Source organism: Callithrix jacchus, chromosome 10 (assembly GCF_049354715.1).
Source record: "Callithrix jacchus isolate 240 chromosome 10, calJac240_pri, whole genome shotgun sequence".
NCBI classification, from domain to species: domain Eukaryota; kingdom Metazoa; phylum Chordata; class Mammalia; order Primates; family Cebidae; genus Callithrix; species Callithrix jacchus.
This window is the reverse complement of record NC_133511.1, coordinates 66,057,755-66,085,604: the sequence shown is the minus strand read 5'-3', so window position 1 is coordinate 66,085,604 and position 27,850 is coordinate 66,057,755. Positions and strand designations below refer to the sequence as shown.

The following is a 27,850-nucleotide window of genomic DNA, read 5'->3' as shown; positions in this document are numbered from 1 at the left end:
GGCACCGTTAAAGGACCTCTCTGAGTTTTTGGGGTCTTGCAATATGTAGATGACATACTGCCTTGTGCCCCAACTGGTGAGACTCCTCTAATTTCCTAGCCAACAAAGGATATAAGGTTTCAAAATTTAAGGCCAAGCTTTGTCAAACCTCAGTGAAATACATCAATGTAATGTCTGAAGAGACCAGAGCATTAGGGGAAGAAAGGATTAAGCCAATTTCCTTCTTCCCCTTTCCTAAAACCTTCAAGCAACTAACAGGATCTTGGGGCATTATAGGATTTTGCAAACTATGGATACCTGGGTATGGTGAGATAGTTTATCCCTTATTATCACTTCATAAAAGAAACTCAAGTGGCTAAAACTCATTTCCTAACCTGGGAACCTGAAGCTCAAAAGGCCTTAACCAGTTAAAACAAGCCTTACTTAAGGGATCAGTCCTCAGCCTTCCTATAGGGAGGGTCTTCAATCTTTATGTATCAGAAAGGAAGCAAATGGCCCCAGGAGTTTTAACTCAAGCCAGAGGACCAGCTCAACACACAGCCAGTGGGCTCCCTAAGTAAGGAACTTGATTTGGTGGCTAAAGGATGGCCATCATGCCTCTGAGTCATTGCCACAGTAGCTCTACTGGTACCAGAGGCCATCAAATTAACCCCAGGGAATGGCTTAACCATTTATACCACACATAATGTAGCAGGATTGCTGTCCTCTAAGGGAAGCCCTTGGCTAACAAAAAGCTCACTCCTTAAATAACAGGCTCTGCTATTAGAAGAGTCTACAATCCCAGTTAAAAATTTGCTCTTGCCTAAACCCAGCCACTTTCCTCCCCAAGGAGACTGGGGAACCTGAACATGACTGTGAACAAGCTGTGATACAGACCTACGCAGCCAGGGAAACTCCCCCAGAAAATCCAGGTGGGACCCTTTTCACAAATGGACGTTCCTTTGTGGAGTAAGGAGTCTGTAAGGCGGGATATGCAATATACACTCTTCCATTGAAAGTGTGTCCCTCTCCCAAGTGTTCAACTAGCTGAACTGACAGCTCTTACAAGAACACAAATTAAGCAAGGGAAAGGCAGCTAACATTTAAGCTGATTCCAAGCATGCTTTCTTAGTTCTTTATGCTCATGCTGCCATTTGGAAGGAAAGATACTTTCTTGCTACCAATAGATACCTTATAAAATACCATCAGGAAATCAACAAGTTGTTATCCTCCGTTTTCCTTCCACAAGAGGTAGCAGTGATACATTGCAAGGGACATCAGAAGGGAACAGATGAAGTAGCCAAACGAAACAAGTTAGCTGATCAGGCAGCCAAGTCAGTGGCAAGACAGCCTCAGGGCCTCAATGCACTTGAAGCCCCTCTAATCTGGGAAGGCTCCGTAAGAGAAATTCAGCCTCAGTACTCCCCTGCAGAAGCAGAATGGGCTCAAGAGTATACTTTTCAGCCCTTAGGATGGCTATAGTCAGAGGATGGCAAACTCCACTTGCCAGCCTCCAGCCAGTGGAAAGTCCTTAAGATCCTTCACCAAGCTTTTTCACTTGGGAAAGGATAAAACTTATCAGTGTGCCCAGAGATTTTCAGGAGAGACCTTATTAAAACCAGTCAAGCAGCTTGTTAGTGCTTGTTAAATCTGTCTTAAAAATAATCCCCTCGGCTGGGCATGGTGGCTCACACCTGTAATCACAGCACTTTGGGAGGCCAAGGCGGGTGGATCATTTGAGGTCAGGAGTTCAAGACCAGCCTGGCCAACATAGTGAAACCCCATCTCTACTAATAATACAAAAAAAATTAACCAGGCATGGTGGTGCATGCCTCTAATCCCAGCTACTCGGGAGGCTGAGGCATGAGAATTGCTTGAACCCAGGAGGTGGAGATTGTAGTGAGCTGAGATCATGCCACTGCACTCTAGCCTGGGCGACAGAGTGAAACTGTGTCTCAGAATAAAATAATAATAATAATAATAATAATCCCCTTAACAGGCATCTCCTTCTTCCTCAAACCCAAAGGATAGGAAGTCATCCATGGGAGGACTGCGATAACTTCACCCACATGCCAAAGAAGAAGACATCCAATACCTCCTGGTATGGGTAGATACTTTCACTAACTGGGTAGAAGCATTTCCATGCCGTACAGAAAAGGCCTCTGAGGTAATAAAAGTGTTAGTTAATGAAATAACTCCCCACTTTAGTCTACCTAAGTACCTCCAAGTGACAATGGCCCCTTAAGACATTTGTCACATAGGGGGATCTCAAAGGCACTAGGCATACAGTATCATCTCCATGGTGCTTGGAAACCCCAGTCCTCAGGAAAGGTAGAGAAGATAGTTTATCAAAAGACATCTCAGAAAACTGTCCCAAGAAACTCACCTTCCTTGGGTCACTTTTCTTCCTATGGCTTTACTGTGGATAAGAAATGCCCCTTCAAAGATAGGTTTGGCCCCATTTGAAATGCTGCATGAACAGCCTTTCCTTACAAATGATTTGCTATTAGACCAAGAGACCTCTAAATTCCTTAACCAGGTAAACTACCTACCTCACTTCCAACAGGAATGAACACAACTAGCAGAATCCCAACCCCCCAAAATAAGACCACCATTACTTAACCCAGGAGATTTGGTATTAATAAAAAAAACTGCACCATCTCTCTCCTTCCCTAAGCCCAAATTGGGAAGGGCCCTACACTGTTCTTTCAACCCCTCAGCAGTAAAATTTACAGGAATTGACTCTGGATACATCACTCAAGTCAAAGGCTGAAAACCTGAGATAGCAACCCCGACAACCCAGAGGAATGTCCTGGATATCAGTGCAAAGAATTAGGAGATCTTAAGCTGAAAATCATAAAAGATAAGTAAACAGGTGAGGGCTACTCATCCTACTCAGTCCCATTCCCACCTTAATGGATACTTTCAGTTATTTCTACTTTTCCTCTCGAGATTTGCTGTCAGGTCCTAGAACTTCTTTTTGACGCATACTTTTTTTTTTTTTTTTTTTTTGAGACGGAGTTTTGCTCTTGTTACCCAGGCTGGAGTGCAATGGTGAGATCTCGGCTCACCTCAACCTCCGCCTCCTGGGTTCAGGCAATTCTCCTGCCTCAGCCTCCTGAGTAGCTGGGATTACAGGCATGCGCCACCATGCCCAGCTAATTTTTTGTATCCTTAGTAGAGACGGGGTTTCACCATGTTGACCAGGATGGTCTCGATCTCTTGACCTCGTGATTCACCCGCCTCGGCCTCCCAAAGTGCTGGGATTACAGGCTTGAGCCACCGCGCCCGGCCTTTGACGCATACTTGTGGAAAGATTTTGATTATCCGTGAGATTACTCTTGTAACTTCACAGACTTCCAAAGGGAAATTCTCTATCTTGGTGATTGAAATTTTAGATAGAAATTATCTACTAGACCACCCTTGTGGGAATTGTTATACTTACTCTGATGTTTGCAGTAGGACTATATACTGTGGCACCTGCAATGTAGAATTCTGAATGGAAAGTTCTAATTGCTGTAATATTCTGCCCAATTATCATCTTTATAACAGGATTAATAATTACAGGAAAGATTGAGCCAAGATTAACACTAAAGTTACTCTAGCCACCCAATAATATATCCCTCCCAATCACATCGCAAGTCATAAAAGATAGCCCAGGCCTAAAATTATCTCCTAATGGCAAGTCAAGGGGGAATATATGTTTTTTTCAAATAAAAATGTTGCTTTTATATTAACACTTCTGGTAAGGTACAGCGACATCTGGTGGAGGTAACTAGTATTACAACCCATCAAAATGGCTACAGGTATCAAACCCTGCTGTCATGGTTGTGGCCTATCGTACCCCCACTAATAATAGGAATCTTAATACTCACATTCGAACCCTATATTCTAAACTTTCTTGTAAAATTTATCCCTTTTTGCCTAGAAGCTATTAAACTCCAAATGGTGCTGCAGATGAAACCACACAGACATGCCTTTCTTCCAAGAACCCTTAGATCAACTCCAGAAGGAACCTTAGCTTCTGTTCCCCAAATGATGCCCTCTTCAGCCGGAAGTAATCAGAAAGAGTTGTCCTCCAGCACCCTCTAACAGCTTTCAGTGTTTCCACTCCTCAGGGGGGAAATGTGATACAGGAGGTAGAAAGATATTATTTAGGCAGAGAGTGAGGGTAAAAGAGTCCTCAGCAGAACTTCCCTTTCAACAAAAAGCAGTACAAGAAATTGTTTTCTTCCAGCCAGGTGCGGTGGCTCATGCCTCCAATCCCAGCAGTTTGGGGGCCAAGGTGGACAGATCATTTGAGGTCAGGAGTTCAAGACTAGCCTGGCCAACATGGTGAAACCCCATCTCAACTAAAAAGATAAAAATTAGCTAGGAGTGTTGGCACACAACTGTAATTCCAGATACTCAGGAGGCTAAGGCAGGAGAATCACTTGAATCCAGTGGGTAGAAGTTGCAGTGAGCCAAGATCGTACCACTGCACTCCAGCCTGGGCAACAAAGCACAACTCTGTCTCAAAAAATATAGACATATATTTTTTCCAACAAAGAGCAGCCTGAAAAATCAAGCTGCAAACATAGATAAGCAAGCTGGAAGCTTGCAAGAAAAATGTCAGCAGCTGTGCCAATAGAAAAGGGCTACCTGTGGGCCAGGCATATCCAACATAGAGGTTCCATCTTCCCATTTGTTTCCATGTGTACAATTTAAAAATGGGCAACATGTCACAGGCCAGGCAGAGGACCCACCTGCATAATAAAAAATTGGGGTAGGGGTGATCAGTTTTTCATGCCCTATGCCAGCGGCACACCTGGTCCAGTCAATCTTTTGCACGCTATGTAAATCAGACACTGCCTCCTCACCAGGCACCTATAAAAACTCCTGCATTTCACTGCTGATCCAGCAACCTATTTCTTGGGGACCCCTCTCTCTTAGCAGAGAGCTATTCTCTTTCTTTTGCCTACTAAACTTTCACTTTTAACCTTACTCTGTGTGTGTCCATATGATTGATTTCCTCAGCCATGAGACAATGAACCTCAGGTATCACCCTAGATAACAAGGTTTCTTCAATACCAGAATCTCTGGGCCACAGCTAAGGAAGTGTTAAGAGGGAATTTTATAGCACTAAATGCCCACATCAAAAAGAAAGATCTCAAATTAGCTGGGTGAGGTGGCTCACACCTATAATTCCAGCACTTTGGGAGGCTGAGGTGGGTGGATCACTTGAGGTCGGGAGTTTGAGACCAGGCTGACCAACATGGAGAAACCCCTTCTCTACCAAAAATACAGAATTAGCCGGGGATGGTAGGGCATGCCTGTAATCCCAGCTACTCAAGAGGCTGAGGCAGGAGAATGGCTTGAACCTGGGAGGAGGAGGTTGTGGTAAGCTGAGATTGCACCATTGTACTCCAGCCTGGGCAATGAGAGCAAAATTCCATCTCGGAAAAAAAAAAAAATCTCAACAACCTAATATCACAACTAGAGAAACTAGAGAAACAAGAGCAAACCAACCCCAAAGCTAGAAAAAGGTAAGAAATAACCAAAATCCCAGCTGAACTGAAGGAAACTTAGATGCAGAAAACTATACAAAAGATCCACAGCCTGGACATGGTGGCTAATGCCTGTAATCCCAGCACTTTGGGGGGCTGAGGTGGGATGATTTCTTGAGCTCAGGAGTTTGAGACCAGCCTGGGCAGCATAATGAGACCTTGTCTCTACAAAAAATAAAAAAATTAGCTGAGTGTGATGATGTGCACCTATAGTTCCAGCTACTTGGGAGGCTGAGGTGGGAGGACTGCTTGAGTCTGGGAGGTTGAGGCTGCTGTGAGCTGAGATCATGCCACCGCACGTGACGGAGTGAGACCCTGTCTTAAAGAAAATAAAAAAGATCAACAAATACAGGAGTTAGTTTTTTTGAAAAAGTTAATAAGATAGAGACTGCTAGCTAGACTAATAAAGAGAGAGAAGATACAAATAAAAACAATCAGATATGACAAAGGGAACATTACCACTGACCCCACAGAACTACAAAAATCATCATCAGAGAGTACTAGGAACACCTTTATGCATATAGAAATTGAATCCCTGAATAGACCAATAACAAGTTCTGAAACTGAATCAGTAACAAAAAGCTTGCCAACCAAAAAAAGCCCAGGGTAAGAGTCATAGCCAAATTCTACCAAGTGTATAAAGAAGAACTGGTACCATTCCTACTGAAACTATTCCAAAAATTGATGAGGAAGGACGCCTTCCTAACTCATTCTTTGAGGCCAGCATCATCCTGATACCAAAACTCTCCAGAGATACAACAAAAAAAGAAAACTGCAGGCCAATATCCTTGATGAACATAGATGCAAAAATTCTCAGCAAAATACTGGCAAATCAAATCCAGCAGCACATCAAAAAGCTTATCCATGATGATCAAGTGGTCTTTATTCCTGAGATGCAAGGTTTAGTTAACATATGCAAATCGATAAATGTGATTTATTACATAAACAAAACTAAAAACAAAAACCACATGATCATCCTAATAGATGCCGAAAAAGCTTTTGATAAAATTTAACATCATTCATGTTAAAAACTCTAAACAAACTAGGCATTAAAGGAATATGCCTCAAAATAATGAGAGCCATCAATGAGAAACCCATAGCCAACATCATACTGAATGGGCAAAAGCTGGAAGCATTCCCCTTGAGAACTGATGAAACAAGACAGAATCTCCACTCTCACCACTCCTATTAAACATAGTACTGCAAGTCCAAGCCAGAGCTCAGGCAAGAGAAAGAAATGAGAGGCATCCAAATAAGAAAGTAAGTCAGACTATCTCTGGCAGACAATGTGTTTCTATACCTAGAAAACCCCATGGTCTATGCCCAAAAGCCCCCATATCTGATAAACAACTTCAGCAAAGTTTCAGGATACAAAATCAATGTACAAAAATCAACAGCATTTTTATACACCATCAACGTCCAAGCTCAAAGCCAAATCAAGAACACAATCCTGTCCACAATAGCCACAAAAAGAATAACATACCTAGAAATACAGCTACTAGGAATATGAAAGATCTCTACAACAGGAGTTACAAAACACTTCTTTAAAAAAAAAAAAAGATACAAACAAATGGAAAAACATTCCATGCTCATGACAGGAGGAATCAGTACTGTTAAAATGGCCATACTGCCCAAAGCAATTTATAGATTCAATGCTGTTCCTATCAAACTACCAATGCCATTCTTTGCCAAATTAGAAAAAAAAACTTTTAAAATTCATATAGAACCTTTAAAAAAGCCTAAACAGCCAAGGCAGTCCTAAGCAAAAGGAACAGAGTTGGAGGCATCATGCTACCCAACTTAAAACTATACTACAAGACTACAGTAACCAAAACAGCATGGTACTGGAACAAAAACAGACACACAGACCAATGGAACAGGCTAGAGAGGCCAGAAATCATGCCACACACCTACAACCATCTAATCTTTGACAAAGTTGATGAAAATAGCAGGGAAAAGACTCCCTATCTTGATCTGGATCTTTGCCCCCTATAAGATACTTAAATTTATAAGCAAAAAACAACCCCATTAAAAAGTAGGCAAAGGACATGAACAGACACCTTTCAAAAGAAGACCATACATGCTGCCAACAACATATGAAAAAATGCTCAACATTGCTAATCATTAGAGAAATGCAAACCAAAACCATAATGAGATATTAATATCATGTATGCCAGTCAGAATGACTATAATGAAAATATATTTAAAAAAAAAAAAACAACAGATGCTGGCAAAGTGTGGAGAAAAGGGAAGGCTTATACCCTCCTGGTAGAAATATAAATTAGTTCAGCCATTGTTGAAAGCAGTTTTGCAACTTCTGAAAGAATTAAAAAACAGAATTACTATTCAGTCCAGTATACCATTATTGTGTATAAATCATTCTACTACACATATTCTAATACAGCAATACCATTATTGAATATAAATCATTCTACTACAAAGATATATACACCTGTATGTTCACCGCAGTGCTATACACAATAGCAAAGACATGGAATGAACTTAAATGCCAATCAATGGTAGACTGGATGAAGAAAATGTACATATTTTGGTGTGGTACATATATACCATGGAATACTATGTAGCCATAAAAATATGAAATCATGTCCTTTGCAGCCACATGGATGGAGCTGGAGACCATTATCCTAAGGAAGCTAACAGAGGAATATAAAACCAAGCACTGAATGTTCTCACTTAGAAGTGGGAGTTAAACATCTAGTACATATGAACACAAAGAAAAAAACAGGCACCAGCATCTAGTTGAGGGTGGAGGGTGGGTAAAGGGTGAGGACTGAAAAACTACCTGTCCAGCACTATTCTTATTATCTGGGTGATGACATAATCTGTACATCAAACCCCCATGACATGCAGTTTACCTATATAACAAATGTGCACATGTACCCCATATTAGTCCGTTCTCTCATTGCTATAAGAACTGCTTGAGACTAAGTAATTTACAAAGAAAAGAGGTTTAATTGACTCACAGTTCTGTATGGCTGAGGAGGCCTCAGGAAACTTACTATCATGGCAGAAGGCAAGGGGGAGGCAGGCACCTTCACAACGTGGCAGGTGAGAGAATGAATGAAGAAGAAACTTGCCAAACACTTATAAAACCATCAGATCTAGTGAGAACTCACTATCATGAGAATAACGTGGGGAGAGCTGCCCCCATGATCCAATTACTTCTCACTGGGTCCCTTCCACAACATGTCAGAATTATGGGAATTACAACTGAAGATGAGAGCTGAGTGAGGGCACAGCCGAACCGTATCAACCCTTAAACCCAAAATAAAATAAAAGTTTAAAAAATTAATAATTTCTTTTAAAAATGTCATCTATACTACTATACGTAAAGTTAACACAGGTAATAATAAAAGAAGGTATTAAAACTGTCCAGGGATATGTAATACCAATTCCTAGAAGTAGAAAAACAAATAGATGGAGAATGCTTACCACTGACAGCAGATAGAAAAGTGCACATTAAAACAAATAACAGTAACCAAGAAGGGCAGAGCAAGATGGCAGAATAGAAGCCTATACCATTTGTCCCCGCCTCCCCTAAACACCAAAATTTTAACAATTCTCTATACACAGAAGAGCAGTATCACAAGAACTAAAAAGCAGGTGAGCGATCACAGTAACTGGTTTTAACTTCATATCTCTGAAAGGGTATCGAGGAAGATAGGAGAAACAGTCTTAAATCACCAATGCCACCCCTCCTCCCTTCCCCGGCAGTAGCCATGCGGTGCAGAGAATCTGTGCATTTTGGGGAGCGAAAGCACAGCAACTGAGGGATCTTACATTGAACTTTGTGCTTCCCTGTCACAGCAGAGAATAAGGCTATGCTGGGCTGTTAGTGCTGGTACACAGAGACAGAATTTGGGCCAGCCCTTAGCCAGAGGGAATCACCCATTCCAGCTATTGGAACTTAAGTTTCTTGGCCAGCCTTGCCACCACTGGCTGAAGTGCTCTGAACTAGATAAAATTGAAAGGCAGTCTAGAACACAAGAGCCACAATTCTTAGGCAACTCCTAGTATTAGGCTGGGCTTAGAGTCAGTGAACTAGGGTGGCACATGACCTACAGAGACACCAGCTAGTGCAGCTAAGGCAGTGCTTATGCCACCTCTCCCTTGACCCCAGGCAGTGTAATTCACAGCAATAAAAGTGTCTCCTTCTTTCTATTTAAGGAGAGGAGAGCGAAGAGCAAAGAGGATTTTGTCTTGTATCTTAGATACCAGCTCAGGCACAGGAGGATAGGGCACTGGGCAGACTCATGAGGTCTCCATTCCAGGCCCCAGTTCTCAGATGACATTTCTAAACCCATCCTGGGCCAAAAGGAAACGCACTGCTTTCAAGGGAAGGAATCAGTCCTGGCAGGATTCATCACCACTGGATGAAAGAGCCCTTGGACCCTTGATAACCCTAGCTTCCTGACAGCACTTCTAAATACACCCTCGGCCAAAAGGGGAAAAGCAGCACACCCTGCTGTTTTGAAGGGAAGGACCTAGGCCTGGAAGGATTCATCCCCAGTTAACTAAAGGGCCCTTTGGCCCTGAATAACCAGCAGCAATACTGAGGGAGTACACTACGGGCCTTACAGTCTGAGATGTCCTGTCTTCACGGGTGATGCAGCACATTTCCTGCTGTAGTGGTTATGGTGAAAGACTCAAACAGAAGTTTGAAAAAAGAAGAGGGAAAAGTAAAAGAGACTTTGTCTTGTACCACTGGCACTGGCTCAGCCACAGTAAGGTAAAGCAACAAGCAGACTCTTAAGGTCTCCGAGTCCAGGTCTGGGCTCCTGGACAGCATTTCTGGGCCCACTCTGGGTCAGAGAGGAGTCCATTGCCCTGAAGGGTGAGTCCCAGGCCTGGTAGAATTTACCACAAGCTGAGGAAAGATCCCTTGGGCTTTAAGCAAATGTTGTCAGTGTCCTGGCAGAACCTCCCATGAACTGGTGGTGCTGGTGGTCATAGCGACAAAAAGCCTCTTCTGCTGGTGGAAAGAGGACGGAAGAGTGTGAAGGACTTTGTACTATGGTTTGAGTGCCAGATTAGCTGCAGTAGAATAGAATATTGTGCAAATCGCTAAGGTACTTGACTCCACTCCCTGGCTCCCAGACAGCATCTCTGGACACACCCAGGGCCTGGAGAAACTTGCCACCAGGAAGGGAAGGGCACTGGGCAAGGCCCAGTACTGTGTTGGCTTCAGGTCTGACCCAGCACAGCACCAGTGGTGGGGCCTACAGGAGTGCTTGCATCACCACACCTTCAGTTTCATGTGGCTCAGAACAGAGAGAGATTCCATAAGTTTGGGAGAAAGTATGGGAAAAGAACAAGAGTGTCCACTTGGTAATCCAGAGAATTCTTCCACATCTTACCTAATACAATCAAGGTGATGCATATACAAGTCTTCAAAAATTACAGTATTGGGCTTGAGCCCAAGTCCCTTCAAATACCTGGAAAGCCTTCCCAAGAAGGGCATGCACAAATAAACTCAGACTGTGATGACTATAATAAATCACCAAAGACACTTAAGAGCATCAACATAATCCAGGAAAACATGACCTCACCAAATGAATTAAATAAGGCACCAGGGACCAATCCTGGAGAAACAGAGATGTATGCCCTGAAAACAGAGAATTCAAAATAGCTATTTTGAGGAAACTCAAAGAAATTCAAGGTAACACAGAGAAAGAATTCATAATTCCATCAGATAAATTTAACAAAGAGATTGAAATAAAAAGAATCAAATTCTAGAGCTGAAAAATGTAATTGATATGCTAAAGAATGCATCAGAGTCTCTTGATAGCAGAAAGGATTAAGCAGAATAAAGAATTAGTGAGCTCAACAGACTACTGGAAAATACTCAGAGAAGCCGAAAGAAAAAAGAATAAAAAACAGTGAAGTATGTCTACCAGATCCAGAAAATAGCCTTAAAAGCACAAATCTAAGAGTTAATGGCCTTAAAGAGGAGGTAAAACAGGAGATAGGGATAGAAAGTTTATTTAAAGGGATAATAGCAGAGAACTTCCCAAACCTAGACAAAGATACCAACATTCAAGTATAAGAAAATTATAGAACACCAAGTAGATTTAACCCTAAGAAGACTACTTCAAGACATTTAATAATCAAATTTCCAAGGGTCAAGGATCCTAAAAGCAGCAAGAGATAAGAAATAATATACAGTGAAGCACCAATATATCTGGCAGGGGACTTTTCAGTGGAAAGCTTACAGGCCAGGATACAGTGACAAGATGTATTTAAACTGCTGAAAGAAAAAACAAAAACAAAACCCTTTTACACCAGAATAGTAGATCCAGAGGAAATATTCTTTAAGCATGAAGAAAAAATAAAAACCTTTCCAGACAAACAAAAGCTGAGGATTTCATTAACACAAGATCTGTCCTACAAGAAATGCAAAAGGAATTTCTTGAGGTTCAAAGAAAGGATGTTAATGAGCAAGCAGAAATCATCTGAAGGTATAAAACTCACTAGTAATGGTAAGCATACAGAAAAACACAAAATAGCATAACTCTGTAGTGGTCCTGTGTAAACTTTGCTTGACTTAAGTAGACTAAATGATGAACCAATAAAAAAAGATAATTACAACAACTTTTCAAGACATAGACAGTAAAATAAGACATAAATCAAAACAACAAAAAGTAAGTGGGGGACAAAGTGTTGAGTTTTTGTTAGTTTTCTTTCTGCCTGTTTGTGCAATCAGTGTTAAGTTGCAATCAGTTTAAAACAATGAGTTATAAGATAGTATTTGCAAGCCTTATGGCAATCTCAAATAAAAAAATATACAATGGATACACACAAAAAAAAGCAAGAAATTAAAACATATTACCAGAGAAAACCACCTTCAGTAAAAGGAAGACAGAAAGGAAGTAAAGAAGGAAGAGAAGACCACAAAACAACAAGAAACTATAAGAAAATGGCAGGAGTAAGTCCCGGCTTAATAACATTAAATGTAAATAAACTAAACTCTCCAGTAAAGACAAAGTAGCTAAACAGATGAGAAAACAAGACCCAATAATTTGCTGCCTAGAGGAAACACACTTCATCTAAAAAGATACAATAGACTGAAAATAAAGGGATGGAAAAAGATATTCCATGCAAACAGAAACCAAAAAGAACAGGAATAGCTATACTTATATCACACAACATAGATTTCAAGACAAAAATTATAAGGAGACAAAGAAGATCATTTATAATGATAAAGAGGTCAATTCAGCAAGAAGATATAATTATTACAAATATATATTCACCCAACACTGGAGTACCTAGATATATAAAGCAAGTATTATTGGAGATAGAGTTAAAATCCAATACAGGAATAGCTGGAGACTTCAACACCCCACTTTCAGCATTGGACAAATCTCCCAGATAGAAAATCAATAAAGAAACATTGGACTTAATCTGCATCATAGAAAAAAGTGGACTTAATAGATATTTACAGAACATTTCCTCCAGTGGCTTCAGAATACACATATTTATCCTTAGCACACAGATCATTCTCAAGTATAGACCATATGTTAGGTCACAAAAGAAGTCTTAAAATACTTTTTTTTTTGATATACCTTTGCAGAGGAAAAAGAAGATGGTGCGGTAGGAGCAACTCAGGATTGCAGCTCTCAGTGAAGATGCAGAGGGTGAGTGAAAGCCGCATTTCCAGACGGATCTTTGTGCCAACAGAACGGGGAAATTCCCAGGTGTAGGACAGACACAGGACACCAGCGCAGCTGTTTAGGCTGGCGCAGCCATTTTGGCTGGTGCCGCAGCGCAGTGGCACTGCACAAAATGCACTGGTCTGGGTGCCCTGTTAAACCGGCAATCTGAAATTTGGGAGGGCAGATTAGCATATCCATCTGATTAAACGGGACTTGAACAGTGAGCCAGACCAGGAGATTCCCGGGAAGAGATGTTTGAGCTGGCACAGTGGATCGCTGCACGGGAAATCACACAGGTCCCGGTGCCCTATCAGCAGGTGACTGAAACACCTGGTAGAGAGTCGACCATTCAACTAAAAAAAAAGGGACTCTGAGGCAGGGAGCCAGGTGATCAGGCTTGGCAGGTCCCACCCCCACAGGGACAAACAAAACGGTGATTCAAAACACTCGGGGTTGAGAGTTTCACTGTGGGCACAGCTGAACCAAGGATGGTGCAGCTCGGTGGGGGAGCGGCATCCGCTATTACCGAGGCATTCCGCCCCTACTGAGGTACACTCCCATTGCTGACGCAGCCTGCCATTGCCAAGGCAACCCACCATAACAGAGAGACTCTGCCAACAGGACGAAGCCCATGGCAGCAAGGCGGAGCCCACGACAGTAGGGTGAAGCCCACGGCAGAAGAGTGGAGCCCATGGCAGCAGGGCGGACCCCACGGCAATAGGGTGGAGCCTGGGCAGGCAAATAGTGACTACACTGCCTCCTAGCTGGGCAGGACAGTGCAACAGATACTCATAAAGAAAGCCCTAACTCCCTGAGACAGAGCATCTAAGGAAAAAAAGTCTTATGAGTTCTGCTGCAGCAGAAATAAACGTACCTTCCTAACAGCCCAGAATAATCAATGGAGCTCACAGCTCAGCACCTAAGCTCCTATAAAGTACAGACTGCCTCCTCAAGCAGCTCCCTGACCCCTGTATATCCAAAGAGTCACCTCAAAAAGGACTGATCAGACTGACATTTGGTGAGCATCATTCTGGGAAAAAGATAGCAGAAGAAGAAACTGGTAGCATCCCTCACTGTTCTGCAGCTGCTACAGGGGTACCCCAGAGAAGCAGGGCCTGGAGTGGACCTCAGCAGTCATACAGCAGAAGGCCTGGACTGTTAAAAAAAAATAAGTAACAGAAATACTTCCTCATAAACAATCTGGGCATCCACTCAGAGACCCAATTGAAAAGTCAGCAACTACTCAGACAAGAGGTGGATAAACCCATAAAGATGGGAAGAAACGAGCGAAAAAAGGAGGAATACACCTGAAACCACAACACCTCGCCTCCTACAAAGGACCAAAACTCCTCAACAGCAAGGTAACAAAGCTGGATGGAGAATGAGTGTGATGAAATGACGAAATCAGACTTCAGAGGGTGGGTAATGAGAAATTTCTGTGAGCTAAAAGAACATGTTCTAACTCAATGCAAAGAAACTAAGAACCTAGAGAAAAGAATTAAAAAAAAACATTTGAAGAAATAACAAGAATGGACAACTTAGAGAGGAATATGAATGAATTGAAGGAGCTGAAAAACACAACACGAGAACTTTGCGAAGCATGCACAAGTTTCAACAGCCGAATTGACCAGGCAAAAGAAAGAATATCAGAAATCGAAGATCAACTCCATGAAATAACATGAGAAACCAAGATTAGAAAAAAAAGCGCAAAAAGGAATGAACAAAATCTCCAAGAAATGTGGGACGATGTGAAGGACCTAACCTATGTTTGATAGGTGTACCAGAATGTGACGAAGAGAATGAATCCAAGCTGGAAAATACTCTTCAGGATATTATCCAGGAAAATTCCCCCCACCTAGCAAGGCAGGCCAACACTCAAATACAGAGAACACCACAAAGATATTCCGCAAGAAGAGCAACCCCAAGGCACATAATCGTCAGATTCACCAGGGGTGAAATAAAGGAGAAACTACTAAGGGCAGCCAGAGAGAAAGGTCGGGTCACCCACAAAGGGAAGCCCATCAGACTCACAGCAGATCTCTCGGCAGAAACCCTACAAGCAAGAAGAGAGTGGGGGCCAATATTCAACATCCTTAAAGAAACAAACCTTCAACCCAGAATTTCATATCCAGCCAAACTGAGCTTCATAAGTGAAGGAAAAATTAAATCCTTTGTGAACAAGCAAGTACTCAGAGATTTTGTCACCACCAGGCCTGCTTTACAAGAGCTCCTAAAAGAGGCACTACACATAGAAAGGAACAACCAGTACCAGCCATTCCAAAATCACACTAAATGCTAAAGAGCATCAACATAATGAAGAATCTACATGAACTAATGGGCAAAACAGCCAGCTAGCATCAAAATGGCACTATCAAATTCACACATAACAATATTAACCCTAAATGTAAATGGGCTAAATGCACCAATCAAAAGACACAGACTGGCAAATTGGATAAAAAACCAAAACCCATCAGTGTGCTGTATCCAGGAAACCCATCTCACATGCAAGGATACACAAAGCCTCAAAATAAAGAAATGGAGGAAGATTTACCAAGCAAATGGAGAGCAAAAAAAAACAAAAAAAACAAAATAGGAGTTGCAGTTCTTGTCTCTGATAAAATAGACTTTAAAGCAACAAAGACCAAAAGAGACAAAGAAGGACATTACATAATGGTAAAAGGTTAGATACAACAAGAAGAGCTAACGATCCTAAATATATATGGACCCAATACAGGAGCACCCAGATACATAAGGCAAGTTCTTAATGACTTACAAAGAGACTTAGACTCACACACAATAATAGTGGGAGAATTTAACACTCCACTGTCAATAATAGACAGATCAAGCAGACAGAAAAATCAACAAGGATAACCAGGGCTTGAACTCAGACCTGGAACAAGCAAACCTGATAGACATTTACAGAACTCCCCACCCCAAATCCACAGAATATACATTCTTCTCAGCACCACATCACACCTACTCTAAAATTGACCACATAATTCGAAGTAAAGCACTCTTCAGCAAATGCAAAACAACTGAAATCATAACAAACAGTCTCTCAGACCATTGTGCAATCAAGTTAGAACTCAGAATTCAGAAACTAACTCAGAACCACACAGCTTCATGGAAACTGAACAACTGGCTCTTGAATGTTGACTGGATAAACAATGAAATGAAGGCAGAAATAAGTTATTCCAAACCAACGAGAATGAAGACACAACATACCAGAATCTCTGGGACACATTTAAAGCAGTCTCCAGAGGAAAAATATATAGCAGTAAGTGCCCATATGAGAAGAGTGGAGAGATCCAAAATTGACAGCCTATCATCAAAATTGAAAGAGCTAGAGGAGCAAGATAAAAAGAACTCAAAACCTAGCAGAAGACAAGAAACAACTAAGATCAGAGCAGAACTGAAGGAGATAGAGACACAAAAAACCCTTCAAAAAAATCAATAAATCCAAGAGCTGGTTTTTTGAAAAGATCAACAAAATAGACCACTACCCAGACTGATAATAAATTAAGAGAACAATCAAATATATGCAATAAAAAATGATAAAGGGGAAATCACCACAGATTCCACAGAAATTCAAACCATCATCAGAGAATATCACAACCAACTCTATGCACATAAACTAGTAAACCTGGAAGAAATGGATAAATTCCTGGACACCTGTGTCCTCCCAAGCCTAAACCAGGAGGAAGCTGAAACTATCAATAGACCAATTACAAGGTCAGAAGTCGAGGCAGCAATTAAGAGCCTACCACACAAAAAAAGCCCAGGTCCAGATGGGTTTACAGCCGAATTCTACCAGACACACAAAGAGGAACTGGTACCATTCCTTCTGAAACCATTCCAAATAATCCAAAAAGAGGGAATCCTTCCCAAATCAGTTTACGAGACCAACATCATCCTGATACCAAAACCCAGCAGAGACTCAACAAGAAAAGAAAACTTCAGGCCAATATCCATGATGAACATAGATGCAAAAATCTTCAATAAAATACTGGCAAGCCGATTGCAACAGCATATCAAAAAACTTATTCATCATGATCAAGTAGAATTCATCCCGGGGATGCAAGGCTGGTTCAGCGTACTCAAGTCTGTAAACATAATTCACCACATAAACAGAACCAAAAACAAAAACCACATGATTATCTCAATTGATGCAGAGAAGGCATTTGACAAAATAACAGCCCTTTATGTCAAAAACCCTCAAAAAACTCGGTATTGACGGAATGTATTTCAAAGTAATAAAAGCTATTTACGACAAACCAACAGCCAATATCATACTGAATGGGTAAAAACTGGAAGCATTCCCTTTGAAATCCGGCACTACACAAGGATGCCCTCTTTCACCAGTCCTATTCAATATAGTACTGGAAGTTCTAGCCAGAGCAATCAGGCAAGAAAAAGAAATAAAGGGTATTCAAATACGAAAGGAGGAAGGCAAATTGTCTCTATTTGCAGACGACATGATAGTATACCTAGAAGACTCCATCGCCTCAGCCCAAAAACTCCTGAAACTGATAAGCAACTTCAGCAAAGTCTCAGGATATAAAATCAATGTGCAAAAATCACAAGCATTCCTATACACCAATAACAGACTTAAAGAGAGCCAAATCAAGAATGAACTGCCATTCACAATTGCTACAAAAAGAATAAAATACCTAGGAATACAACTCACAAGGAATGTAAGGGACCTCTTCAAGGAAAACTACAAACCACTGCTCAACGAAATAAGAGAGGACACAAACAGATGGAGAAACATTCCATGTTCATGGTTAGGAAGAATTAATATCGTGAAAATGGCTACACTGCCCAAAGTAATTTACAGACTCAATGCTATCCCCATCAAGCTACCATTGACTTTCTTCACAGAACTGGAAAAAACCACCATGAACTTCATATGGAACCAAAAGAGAGCCCACATAGCCAAGTCAATTCTAAGCAAAAAGAACACAGTGGGAGGCATCACACTACCAGACTTCAAACTATACTACAAGCTACAGTAATCAAAACAGCATGGTACTGGTACCAAAACAGAGATATAGACCAATGGAACAGAACAGAGGCATCGGAGGCAACACAACATATCTACAACCATACAATCTTGGATAAACCTGACAAAAACAAGCAATGGGGAAAGAATTCCCTGTTTAATAAATGGTGTTGGGAAAACTGGCTAGCCATGTGCAGAAAGCAGAAACTGGACCCCTTCCTGACACCTTACACTAAAATTAACTCCAGATGGATTAAAGACTTAAACATAAGACCTGGCACCATAAAAACCCTAGAAGAAAATCTAGGCAAAACCATTCAGGACATAGGAGTAGGCAAGGACCTCATGACCAAAATACCAAAAGCATTGGCAACAAAAGCCAAAATAGACAAATGGGACCTAATCAAACTCCACAGCTTCTGCACGGCAAAAGAAACAGTCACTAGAGTGAATCGGCAACCAACAGAATGTGAAAAAATTTTTGCAGTTTACCCATCTGACAAAGGGCTGATATCCAGAATGTACAAAGAACTCAAACAGATTTACAGGAAAAAAACAAGCCCATTCAAAAATGGGCAAAGGATATGAACAGACACTTTACAAAAGAAGACATACATGAGGCCAACAAACATATGAAAAAATGCTCATCATCACTTGTCATTAGAGAGATGCAAATTAAAACCACATTGAGATACCATCTCACCCCAGTTAGAATGGCGATCATTAAAAAATCTGAAGACAACAGATGCTGGAGAGGATGTGGAGAAATAGGAACACTTTTACACTGTTGGTGGAAGTGTAAATTAGTTCAACCATTGTGGAAGACAGTGTGGCGATTCCTCAAGGCCTTAGAAATAGAAATTCCATTTGACCCAGCAATCCCATTACTGGGTATATATCCAAAGGACTATAAATCGTTATACTATAAGGACACATGCACACGAATGTTCATTGCAGCACTGTTTACAATAACAAAGACCTGGAACCAACCCAAATGCCCATCGATGATAGACTGGACTGGGAAAATGTGGCACATCTACACCATGGAATATTATGCGGCAATCAAAAATGATGAGTTCGTGTCATTTGTAGGGACATGGATGAATCTGGAGAACATCATTCTCAGCAAACTGACACAAGAACAGAAAATGAAATACCGCATATTCTCACTCATAGGCAGGTGATGAAAAATGAGAACACATGGACACAGGGAAGGGAGTACTACACACTGGGGTCTATTGGGGGGAATGGGGAGGGACAGCGGTGGGGGGGAGCTGGGGAGAAATGCCAAATGTGGGTGAAGGGGAGGAAGGCAGCAAAACACACTGCCATGTGTGTACCTATGCAACTATCTTGCATGTTCTGCACATGTACCCCTAAAGCTAAAATGCTATAAAAAAAAAAAGACACACCTTTGCTCCTCTTTCACCTTCTGCCATGATTATGAGGCCTCCTCACCTGTGTGGAACTGTAAGCCCATTAAACCTCTCTTTATTTATAAATCAAAAAAAATTTTTTTAATCCTGAAATAATATCAAATATCTTCTCTGACCATAATGGAATAAAACTACAAGTCAATGACAAGAGGAATTTTGGAAACTATATAAACACATAGAAATTAAACAATATGCTACTGAATGACCAGTGGGTCAATGAAGAAATTAAGATGGAAATTTAAAAAAAATTCTTGAAACAAATGATAATGGAACACAACATTCCAAAATCTATAGGATATACTGAAAACAGTACTAATCGGGAAATTCATAGCGATGAGTGCCTACATCAAAAAAGTAAAAATACAGCTGGGCAAGGAGGCTCAAGCCTGTGATCCCAACACTTTGGGAGGCTGAGGCAGGCAGATCACAAGGTCAGGAATTCAAGACCAGCCTGGCCAACATGGTGAAACCCTGTCTCTACTAAAAATACAAAAATTAGCTGGGCATGCTGGCACATGCCTGTAATCCCAGCTACTTGGGAGGCTGAGGCAGGAGAACTGCTTGAACTGGGTCCTGGGAGGTGGAAGTTGCAGTGAGCTGAGATTGCGCCACTGCACTCCAGCCTGGGCTACAGAACAAGATTCCATTTAAAAAAAAAAAAAGTAGAAAAACTGAAAATGAATAACCTAATGATGTGTCTTAAAGAACTAGAAAAGCAAGAGCAAACCAAAGCCAAAAGTAGTAGAAAAAAAGAAATAATAAAGAAATAAATGAATTTGAAATGAAGCAAATATTACACAAGATCAATGAAGCAAAAAGGTAGAATTTTGAAAAGATAAATTCACAAACCTTTAGTTATACTAAGAAAAAAAAGAGAGAAGACCCAAATAAATACAATCAGAGATGAAAAGATATTACAACTGTTACTACAGAAATTCAAAGGATCATTAGTGGCTACTATGAGCAACTATAGGCCAATAAATTGGAAAATCTAGAAGAAATGAATAAATTCGAAGAATATAAAACCTACCAAGATTGAACCATGAGGAAATTCAAAACCTAAACAGACCAATAAGTAATAAGATTGAAGCCATAATAGAAAGCCTCCCAGTAAAGAAAAGCCTGAGATGTTATGGCTTCACTCCTGAATTATATCAAACATTTAAAGAAGTAATACTAATACTATTCAAACTGTTTGTAAAAATAAAGGAAGAAGGGATACTTCCAAATTCATTCTATGAGGCCAGAATTACTGTGATACCAAAACCAGACAAAGTCATATTTTAAAAAAATACTTCAGGCCAATATATCTGATGAATATTGATGCAAAAATCCTCAACAAAATACTAGCAAAACAAATTCAACAGTACACTAAAAAGATCATACATACTGACCAAGTGGGATTTATCCCAGGGATGCAAGAATGTTCCAGCACACACAAATTAATTAATGTGATACAGCACATCATCAGAATGAAGGACTAAAACCATATGATCATTTCAATTGATGCTGAAAAATTGATTTAATATAGTTCAACATCCCTTTATAATAAAAACCCTTAAAAAACTAGGTTTAGAAGAACCATACCTCAATATATTAAAAGCTATATATGATAGACACATAGCTAGTATTGTACTAAATGGGGAAAACTAAAAGTCTTTCCTCTTAGATCTGGAACATGACAAGGATGCCCAGTTTTACCACCATTATTCAACTGATTACTGGAAGTCTCAGCTAGAGCATTCAGACAAGAGAAAGAAATAAAGGGGATCCAAACTGGAAGAGAAGTTGAATTGTCCTTGTTTGCAGATGAGATTATCTTATATTGGAAAAATCTAAAGAGTCCACCAAAAAAACAATTAGAACTGATAATCAAATTTGGTAAAGTTGCAGGATTCAAAGTCAATGTACATAATTGGTACCATTTCTGTAAGCCAACAGTGAACAATCTGAAAAAGAAATAAAAAAAAGAATCCCATTTACAATAGCCACCAGTAAAATTAAATACCTAGGGATTAACTTAACCAAAGAAGTGAAAGGTCTCCACAATAAAAACTATAAAACACCAATGAAAGAAACTGAAGAGGACACATAAAAATGGAAAGATATTCCATGTTCATGGACTAGAAGAATCAATATTTTAAAAATATTCATAGTACTGAAAGCAACCTAGAGATTCAATGCAATCTCTGTCAAAATACCAATGACATTCTTTACAGAAATAGAAAAACTATCCTAAAATTTATATGGAACTACAAAAGACCCAGAATAGCAAAGCTATCCTGAGCAAAAAGAACAAAATTGGAGGAATCATATTACCTGACTTCAAATTATACTACAAAGCTATAGTAACCAAAACAGCATGGTACTGGCATAAAAATGGACATATAGACCAATGGAACAGCATAGAGAACCTAGAAATAAATCCACACACCTACAGTGAACTCATTTTCAACAAAGGTGCCAAGACCGTACATTGGGGAGAAACAGTCTCTTCAATAAATGGTTCTGGGATAATGGGATATCCATATACAGAAGAATTAAACCTGACTCCATTTCTTGCCTTATAGAAAAATCAAATCAAAATAGATTAAAGACTTAAATATAAGACCTCAAACTATGAAACACCTACAAGAAAACATTGAGGAAACTCTCCAGGATACTGGTCTGAGCAAAATTTTCTTGAGTAGTAATATCCCACGAGCGGAGGCAACCAAAGCAAAAATAGACAAATGGGATCACATCAAGTTAAAATGCTTCTGTACAACAAAGGAAACAATAAACAAAAGACAACCCACAGAGTGGGAGAAAATATTTTGCAAACTACCCATCTGACAAGGGATTAATAATCAGAATATATAAGGAGCTCAAACAACTCCACAGGGAAAAATCTAATAATCTGACTAAAAAATGGGCAAAAGATCTGAATAAGCATTTCTCAAAAGAAGTCATTCAATTGGAAAACAGGCATATCAAAAGGTGCTTAACATCACTGATCATCAGAGAAATGTAAATCAAAACTACAATGAGATACCACCTTACCCTAGTTAAAATGACTATTATCCAAAAGTCAGGCAATAACAAATTCTGGTGAGGATGTGAACAAAAGGGAACCCTCGGTTTCTGGGAATGTAAATTAGTACAGCCACTATGAAGAACAGTTTGGAGATTCCTCAAAAACTAAAAATAGAGCTACCATATGATCTAGCAATCCCACTGCTGGGTATATACCCAAAAGAAAGGATATCGGTATATCAGAGAGATAACTGCACTCAAGTTTGTTGCAGCCGTGTTCACAATAGCCAAGATATGGAAGCAACTTACATATCCATCAACAGATGAATGAAGGAAATGTGGTACATGTATACAACAGAATTCAGCCAACAAAAAGAACAAGATTCTACCATTTGCAAGAACATGGATGGAACTGGAGGTCCTTAGGTTAAGTGAAATAAGCTAGGCACAGAAGAACAAAAATTGCATGTTCTTATTAATTTGTGGGATCTAAAAATCAAAACAATTGAACTCATGGACACAGAGAGTAGAAAGACGGTTATCAGAGGCTGGGAAGGATAGTGAGGGCCTGGGGGAGAGGTGGGGATGGGTAATTCGCACAAAAAAATAGAAAGAATGAAGACCTAGTATTTGGTAGCACAACAGGGAGACTATAGTCAATAATAACTAAGAGAGTATATTACATGCCTGTACCAAAATATCTCATATGCTCCATAAATATATACACCTGCTATGTACCCACAAAAATTATAAATTAAAAAGTTTTTAAAGGTAAATATCACTTTACACCTACCAGAATAAAAATTATAAAGTAAGATAATACCAAGTATTGATAAGGACATAGGAAGACAAGAAACCTTATGTACTACTCGTGTGAGTATACACTGAAGCAACCATTTTGAAGAACAATCAGGTGGCAGTTTTTAAAACTACGTATACATATACTCTGTCATCCATCAATCCCACTCCTGGGTAAATATTCCAAGAAAACCCTGGCACAGTGGTATATGTAGAAGATGTTCACAAGGTTGTTCATTGCAGCACTATTTGTATTAAGAAAGTTATAAGCAACCTAAGTGTTCATCAGTAAGAGAAGAGACGTGTGAAATGTGTTTAGAGCATATATTGTAGAATACCATGCATTAGTTAAAAGCCAATAACTAGGTGGACATACAGCAAGAAGGAAAGGTCTTAAAAATAATGTTGACTGGAAAAAAAAATTAAGTAATGGAAAGAGCTCAAGAGCATATTACCATTGTGTAATAAAAAAAATAAAAAAAAATTACAAACACATTACACACAAAATAATATATATTTTCCAAAGATAAATACATATACCCAGGAAAATATATCCAAGATAAGAGTAGACACTTATATGAAAATAGAAAATGGGAGTAGAGAATTAAGGATGAAAGAGAAAAAATAAGAGGGCAAGAAGAACTTTGAAAAGGCTAAAAATTATACCATATTAGGACCCGAGCTGTATTATAAACAGGTCTCTGCCCCTAAGTTATAAATATGTACACGTGATAAAGAACCTAAGTATGAGGTTCAATCTTTCTGTCTAAAGAATTATTGATACATAATTTTAAAAATTAAAACCAATCTAAATTATTATTAGGGTTTATTACATTATGAGAAGTGATGGGAGTGGGATAGAGTAGAAAGATGCATATTAAGATTTTCGTATTGATAGACAAAAGTGAGTTTTAAAATGTGAATTAGAAGTTGTAGGGTATAGCCAGGTGCAGTGGTTCCAGCTACTTGGGAGGCTGAGGCAGGAGGATCGCTTGAGCCCCAAAGTTCAACCATGTAATTTGAGCACGATGGTGCCACTGCACTTTGGCCTGGGGTGATAGGGTGGGATGCTGTCTCCAAAAATAAAAGTTTTAGGGTAACCATCAGATATATAGACATGAGATTTATTGCTTTAAACAACTGATGAAAAATTTAGAATTGAAAGAAAACAGTGCTCACAAAAAGAAAAAATAAAAAGCATAGGTAAATAGAAAACATACTAAAGGTAGAAATAAGGTAAAGTATATCAATAATCACCATGTGGGTTAAATTCTTCTATTAAAAAGACTCATATTAGGACAACTATGCAATGCTATATTGTTTTTGAGATATCCTAAAATAAATATTCATATCATACAAAATAGAGACCCAAGTCAAAACCAAATTTATCTATCTGGAATATTTTACAATAATTAAAAGACAAAATCCACCAAGATAAAAGTCACAGACCTAGTAACAGAGAACCAAACCAACTTCATAGAAAAAAAAAATGCCAGAAGTGCAAGGAGACACTGACGAATCCACAATAGTGGGGATAGACTTTAATATACCTATTTCCAAAGTTAACAAACCAAGTAGACAGAAAAGTATTTTTAGGGAGAATATGAATAATGTAATTGTGCCCTTTATGAAGTTGTTATTATTTTTAGAGACAGGGTCTCACTCTGTTGCCCAGATTGGAGGGCAGTGGCACGTTCATAGCTCACCTCGGGCTCAAGGGATCCCCCTGCCTCAGCCTCCCAAGTAGCTAGTACCACAGGCTACAGGCACGTGCCATCACACCCAGCTAATTTTTACATTTTTTATAGAGAGAGAGTCTCACTCTGTTGCCTAGGCCAGAGGGCAGTGGCGTGATCACAGCTCACTGCAGCCCCAAACTCCTGGCCTCAAACAATCATCCAGCCTTTGCCTCCCAAAATAATTGGCACTGTGCCTGGCCAGTTATTAAGTATATATTTTGTAACTTCAAAATCCATCTTTCTTTATTCTGCTTTGGAACGCTGGAGCTGAGGCCCTCAAAACCTTATTTCTGCTTTGGCCGCTGGCTCTGACAATATGGGTGGTGCTAAAGGGAGACTGCAAAGCTAGAAGGAAAAAAAGGAGCTTATTTCTTCCTCTCTGCTTCCCATGGGTTTCCTGACTGCTTGTGATTCCTGTGAATGCCACTAGAATAATATGGTTTCTGATTTTTTTTTTTTTTTTTTTTGCTTTAGTCTAGCAAGTCTTTCCCCAGCAGTAGCTGAATCCAGTTTGCAGTTTTTCCAATTTGTATAAACTAGCTTCATTTTGACTTCTTCATAGGCACCAGCACCAGCTGGCCAGTATCCTCTTCTCAAAGATCTGGGTCTCAGCTACATGAAGCTTATCACAGCACAGAGAAATCAGTAGCTAACCAGCACCTCTTCCTCAGAGGTCTAAATTTCACATGTCAGGGGGTCTTCCTCTAAGCTTTTAGATTTGCATACTTTCAACCTCATTCTACAAAGAAAACTTCAGGCTCATGTGATCTCATGGTAAATTCTTCCAAAATTTAAGGACAAACTAATAATAGTATATAAACTTTTCTAGGAAGCAGAAAACAAATGAACACTTCCAAACACATTTTATGAGGCAAGCATAACCTTGATTATAAATCCTAACAAGAATTATGTAACAAAAGAAATCAATACACCAACATATCTCCCAAACATAGATGCAAAAATCCTTGACAAAGAATCAGCAAATTCAATTTGTGATATTCATCCTGACTAAGTAAGACTTTTAGAATAAACTCTCAGAAGTATGTTTTCACTATGGGGCTAGAATTTCGGGAACAAGGAGTATCACTCACCTGTCTGGTCAACATCCTCTCTCATGGGCAGTACAGTGTAATCCAGTTGCTCATTTGAGTCCTCAAGCATCCATGGCTTGGACTGCAGCATGAATTGGGGCTCTTTCTGGGGATTTTCCCTGCCTCCAATCCAATCCTCTGACTCATTGTAGAGCTGAACTTGCTGTAGGTATGGGATCCGGATAATCCTGTTTTCATCCAGGCTTAACTTTTTCAGTCTTCAATTAAGGAAAGTGAATACAGAGTCATAGCAATAATGATACCTCAGGATTGTTTACCAAGCAACTATAGGGAAAAAACATGGAATCAGGCTTGGATACTTATTCCTCTTGTGTGACCTTTAGCCAGTGACTTACTCTCTCTGGGCTTCAATATCCCTGTCTCTAAAATGGGGATAATATTTAATAACCTTTCAAGGTTCTTGCGAAGATTAAATGAGGGAATATGTAAATGGCCTGGCACAAAGTAGTATTCAGTAAATGGTAGTTGAATCCAAAGTAAATTTTCCAGGAATGTAAATGCCAGTATTTTCTTTACTTCAAACAGTTACAACTCAGGAGTTAAATTTCTCTTTCTAATTCTCATTATTTTAAAAATTTTCTGTCTGCATTGTCAGGGTCAGGATCCTATCTTGGGTAAAATCTCCTGTTTTCCTTTCTCTTCACTGCTTCTAATTCAGTCATGTGATCAGAAGTGTTCTCACTGATGGCCATGTTTATGGAGGAGCTAAAGCTCAGAGGGGAGAAATGATTTGCCCATGGCCACACAGCAGAGGTAAATTGTGGAGCTGGGATTTAAACCCAAGCTGTTTGGCTTCCAGAACAGCCAGAAATGCAAGGAGGTACTGAGTATGAGAAAGCCTGTGGTTTAGAGGAGGCCCAGCAGAGAAAGGCTTATGGCTTTACCTCCTGAGCCCAGCCAGGCTGGCAAAGCAACTGGGGTTGGAGAGTCTGTTGTCATCCAGCATCAGTGTCTCCAGTGCTGGGAACCTCAGGAGGTACCTCTTGCTTGTCAGCGATGTTACGGATGCCTCCCTGTGAGTGCAAAGATCTTGGGTAATGAGCAAGGTCAGGTGACAGACTCCACCATTCTCTGGATGCTGAAGAGGACAGGGAATCAACCAGGAGGTCTAACCAGCTTAGGAACTGCTCTAGTGCCCAAAAGAGGTCCCTGTAGGGATGCAGAGAATGTACAATTCCCTCCCCACCTTCTCTTTCCCCAAACTCTATTCATACATACCATATCGTCTTCTGTATGGAGAAAGGTTACACACATCATTGAGACCAGGTTAGGCCAGGGCGGGAGATTGTATAGGTAGTGCTTATAGAAAATACCAGGGTAAAAGAGGCCAAACTAGAAGGAGCATTCTGCAGATAGATCAATGCACAATTTTGACTCGGGAAGACTCTTGGTTATGCTGTGTCACCTAGTAGACTGGTAACTATGGGAGCACCAGGAGACAATGCCCTTGTTATAGACCACAGCTTTGCCAATTAGTAGGGTAAAGTAGGGTGGATTAAGGGCACCATCCCTGGCTGCAGTGAGGTTCTCTTATCAAGTGGCTTCATAAA

At 40.1% G+C, this 27,850-nt stretch overlaps 1 protein-coding gene across 26 annotated transcripts in view; it reads right to left on the bottom strand.

Annotated features, from left to right (window-relative positions):
• The window catches only part of XRRA1 (X-ray radiation resistance associated 1), a 133,451-nt gene that overhangs the window by 43,391 nt on the left and 62,210 nt on the right, over positions 1–27,850 (bottom strand). For 24 of the 26 annotated variants that reach the window (XR_013523247.1, XM_035265446.3, XM_078340214.1 and 21 more), the window contains 2 exons: positions 27,185–27,313; positions 26,280–26,497 (listed from right to left, as the gene is read on the bottom strand). The exons of 1 other annotated variant lie outside the window; for it this stretch is intronic. Coding sequence is in view for 24 of the 25 variants with exons in the window: in XM_035265446.3 (XP_035121337.3) it covers positions 26,280–26,497; positions 27,185–27,313 (347 nt within the window). In the remaining variant the exon portion in view is untranslated. Of the gene's footprint in view, positions 1–26,279; positions 26,498–27,184; positions 27,314–27,850 lie in introns of those variants that run through there. One more of the 26 variants, XM_054241420.2, reaches the window with a different exon arrangement.